This window comes from Austrofundulus limnaeus, unplaced genomic scaffold, assembly GCF_001266775.1.
Source record: "Austrofundulus limnaeus strain Quisiro unplaced genomic scaffold, Austrofundulus_limnaeus-1.0 Scaffold17, whole genome shotgun sequence".
Lineage (NCBI taxonomy): Eukaryota > Metazoa > Chordata > Actinopteri > Cyprinodontiformes > Rivulidae > Austrofundulus > Austrofundulus limnaeus.
Window position 1 is genome coordinate 2100020 of NW_013952419.1, and position 4506 is coordinate 2104525.

Below are 4506 nucleotides of genomic sequence, written 5' to 3' on the forward strand. Positions count from 1 at the left end.
GTGGTGATCACACCAGTATGATGGTTAATAAAAAAGTGGTTCTCTTCGTTCCCTCTGATGATGTCATAAATAAGTGGAGAACGACTGAGGGCACTAACAGTGATCAGATGTGTTCCAATTTTGCTGTCTTCCATTATCTGAAAAAAAACAGACACCAGTGATTTATTTTAGGCTACTTCAATCAGTTTTGTGCATAATCTCATTCAGGTATTTACCTCCAACATATCGATCAAGTAATTCAYCATCAATCTCTACCTATCACCTTCAAGCCAGTCTTTATTCAATCTATCTTTCCTTTCTACGCCCACCCCACYACCCCACCCGGTAATCAATGGTTCCATTCAGCTGTCTCTGTCTTTACCTCAGCCTGATACTCCTTCTGAGAGAATTTGGGTTTGGAAAAGTCAGAGAGGATCAAGGAAATGCGGACTGAAGCCGTGGCCATTAATGGAGGGAGTCCACTGTCTGTGGCACGCAGAGTGAGGGTGTAAAACCCCAAAGAGGTGAGGTCCAGGTCTTTTGCAGTTGAGATAAGGCCTGTGGTATTATCAAYGGCAAACACACCCCCAGTGTTACCTGAACGTAGAAAAAAAATGCAGACAAAAATCGTCTTAAATTTGAAAGAGTCTAAAGCTCTTGAAAAGGAAAAAAAAAGACAAAACAAAGATACAGTATATTTATTAGGTTAACTCATACCTGCTTCAATACTATAAGTGAGTTGACCATTAATCCCATTATCTTTGTCCAGGGCCATAACTTGCAGAACAGAAGTACCCACAGGGAACGTCTCATAAGCTATAGCATCATATATGGTGCTTGTGAAATAGGGGATGTTATCGTTGGTGTCCTCCACTGCCACCAGGATGCGAGCCAGGTCCCGGTTAAATGGAAACTCCTGATCCTTAACCTGGAAAAGAGGAAATGAGAAATGATTATGTATGAAGCTGTAGGAGGAAACATATAAACAAAATCAGCTAAAAAGGCAGACGTGGCTGTCAGCAGAGCTATTGTTTAATACACAGCACAGGGACATAAACAGTAAACGGTTTGGCACATAGACAGAAAAACATCTCTCTCCTGTTTCTCCGCTTTACCATGATCGTGAGGATGTGTTGTGTTCTGGCTTCGTAGTCCAGCCTGTCTGTGGAGTAAACAACTCCCGTACCAGGATTGACCCTGAACAGTCTCATACTTGTTGGGTCAACGCTTCCGTAAATGGAGAAGCTCAAGCGGGCACGCTCATCCATGTCTGAGGCTCTGAGCCGCAGCAGCTCCACATCGGCTGGTGCATCTTCAGAGACACTAACATCATACGTCRGCTGCGAGAAGACTGGGGGGTTGTCGTTGCTGTCTTGGATTCGAATGAATACCTGGACCAAACAGTAGGGAACAGGTCAATTTTTCAAGGTCTGGCTCACCTCTAGCTCATCCATCTAGTCAGAAATAAAGTCTTTAACAAAAGGCTGCTCAAAAAACTATATACAACAGGTAAAAGATTATATTTTAACTCTTCCACAGAACCCCACTTTAGAAGGTCTGATCTGATTAAGCTCGGATGGTATGATGGTATTACAGTACACCTTGGTATTGAAATAAAATTATATTTAAAAATTATGACGCTATGAGTGCACCAAATTTCCACAAAGTTGCTTTAAAAACTGAGCTCTTTCAGAAGACATTCACTATCAATATTTACCTTTCGCCTTAAGGCCAGTCTTTATTCAGTCTATCTATTCTTTCTACTCCCACGCCACACTAAATGGCGGGACAGCCCATGATACTCCCTCAAGCAGTTCAGAAGTCACTGACAGACAATCTGTTACTGCGCTCAAAAATCGCTTTCAGAGAACATTAATGAGTGCAGGATTGAAAGAAGTACGTAAAAAACTCAGCCGCTCTGAGGTGTTGCTATCACTCAAGCTGCTTATCAGAGCAGCAGGTGTTACAGAACGGCTCTTGCCTTTTTTATGTACGTCTTTTAAAGGTTTTAGGTTTCCGATTATCTGACTCTTATCACGGTTGTATCCATGCTGCTGCATACTTGTAGCCATTCTTTGTGCCAAAAATGTTTGTATTTATTTCCACCTTTGCATCAAGAAGCTTGCAGGTCTCAAAAAAAAGAAAGTTTAAATCTGAAAAGTGTCCAGCTATGCTGATTTGAGATGGGTGGTCCCCAAAGGTGACAGTTAGCACTAGCCAGTCCACCTCTCAGGAGTTTGCAACATTTCTGTCAATAAGCTCAACAGACAAGGGTGTCTCTGCCCCCTCTCTCCATTAGTCTTCTGAATTGGTCGAGGTGGTCAGAATACACCTCAGTAATGGTACGGGGCATCTTCTATAAGAGCCTTAAGACATGCATCACACACAAACTTCACTGCTCCTCTAKCTCTAGAATGTCAGACTATGCAAATGCTCACAAGCAGCCGTTTCTCCATTAATTATGAACTAACCCACATGCCACWGACCATACACCCCATGCCCCACCCCTTCCACCTTACCCTAGTAATACCATATACCACAGTATTGTCTAAATATAATATGTTAGTATGAAAATGACCAATACTGCCCAACCCTAGTTCTRATGTTGTATAATCCATTTACCCACTGCTATGAAAGATCTTTTGTACAAGTAGTACAGCCAAGACAAGTAGCCCAAGTAGTAAAAAAAAAACAGGAAATTACATTTCAGAGTATGGAAGAAAAACATATTCGCAGATAATACTGCATGCATTTGAAGGTAAGCTGGAGTGAAATACTGTTTTTGAGATGTGGAAGTGTACCAGAGCTAAAACAACTGCACCAATGTAAACCTTCCATACCTGTGCCGTGGCAACGTTGGTCCCATCTGTCACCTGAACTGTCATGTTGTACACTGACTGAACTTCTGCATCCAGGGGCTTGGCTACAACCAATGTTCCCACCCCGACTTGGAGGTCAAACTGCATGTCAAAACTCCCTGATGGTACACAAACACACACAAACAACAGAGACATGCACAGAGTGTAAGTTATTTGCATTCAGTTTGAGTGCTCAAGTCAGGTGCTCTAAGGTAATACTGTGTAATTGTTTTGGCCAGGCGCCGTCATCTGGTGCTGGAGGGTCCGCGAACTAAAATGAACTGAAACGTAATGTGATGTAGTACCGAACCCACTTGGCAGCATGCGAGCTGTTAACAGCCATACAAACATCTGTCTTATCAGTTCAAAACACAACCCATCACAGAGATCAGAAAGCCACGGCCGGGTCTTTTCCACGGGCGGTGAGCGTACAGTTTAGAAGGCTTAATGTTTGATTAAAGTGAGTCAGAGGAGTGATACGTGTTCGGTATTCAGTTCCATCCTTCGTCTCATCCTCGCCTCTCTCCTGAGATATCTGGGAGCTTGAGCTCCCCTCGGCGTATGAATACTGATTGGCCATTTTTCACAGAATCTCTGATGCGTGTTGAGTGGGAGCAAACCACTTAGACTCACTTTTTTTTGTTTTGTTTTACTCTATTCTGGAGGATTGTGCAGTGAGTTGGTCAATATTACACTACAAGAGATTAATTTTACAGCATTTTGAAAAACTAAAGTCACAGCATGCAATCCCTAAGAGGCATTTTAAATAATTCTGATTATATCTCTCAGATTTTCTTTTTTTTTCTTTTTTAGCATCTGTCTTCTAAATTTATAGCAATCCACAATTGTACTCAATTATGGTAGTGAGTCTGAACTGTTTGTTTTGTTTCACATTTCACATTAAAGTCAATAAATATTTGCTTTTTTATTTAAACGACAGCCTTGATTGCTGTCAGAACACAATGAAATGGACAAGCATGAATAATAACTTGTTAGTACACTGACAATTTATTGTTTTGATGTTATAAAAAAATTGTGTGTAGATTCATTGAATGATGCATCATATTTAACAACACATAAGAATAAATAAAACCTCATGCAATGAAACTAGCAATGTACAGTGCACACTGCATTGCATGTCTACGTTTTTATAACACTATCTTGCATGACTAGATGATGGGGATGACGGTTCGCTATTTCAGTACCACATTTTAGCTCAGTAGCTGAACAATCTACTGAGTTATAGCTATTTTGTGCATAAGTTCAATTAGCTGACCATCTTGAATCAAGCTGACTTAAAAGTTAACCAGTTGTAGATGCACATTCATTTATTACTTACTGAGAGTTTCATAAACACCAGTTTATTGGTTTATGAGATATGTTGCTAACAGACTTGACTCCACCAAATAATGCCAGTGTTTAAAATCAAAGATATTGTGCAATTATTTGTTGGAGATAATGCTCACACCAACATGCTCAACAGCTAGAAAATTAATTGACTTTTTTTTATTTTTGTGTTTAATAAGATTGTTTAGCCATGATTAGAAACTTGAACTAATCAACTCCAAAAGTTAATCAGTTGTATATATATATATAGTGCATTGTGCTGGGTCAGGTGTCTAGAACCTGCAGCTGTAAAGTGATTGCAACTCCTTGTACAGTGCCTTTA

General features: G+C 40.4%; 1 protein-coding gene across 1 annotated transcript in view; it reads right to left on the reverse strand.

Moving 5' to 3' along the window:
* Positions 1 to 4506, reverse strand: part of LOC106514122 (protocadherin Fat 3) — a 93590-nt gene that overhangs the window by 52208 nt on the left and 36876 nt on the right. Inside the window, 5 exon segments of the mRNA XM_074559731.1 lie at positions 1 to 137; positions 362 to 576; positions 697 to 907; positions 1095 to 1370; positions 2820 to 2956. The exon segment at positions 1 to 137 is cut by the window's left edge and continues 5 nt beyond it. Of these exon segments, the coding sequence (XP_074415832.1) occupies positions 1 to 137; positions 362 to 576; positions 697 to 907; positions 1095 to 1370; positions 2820 to 2956 (976 nt within the window).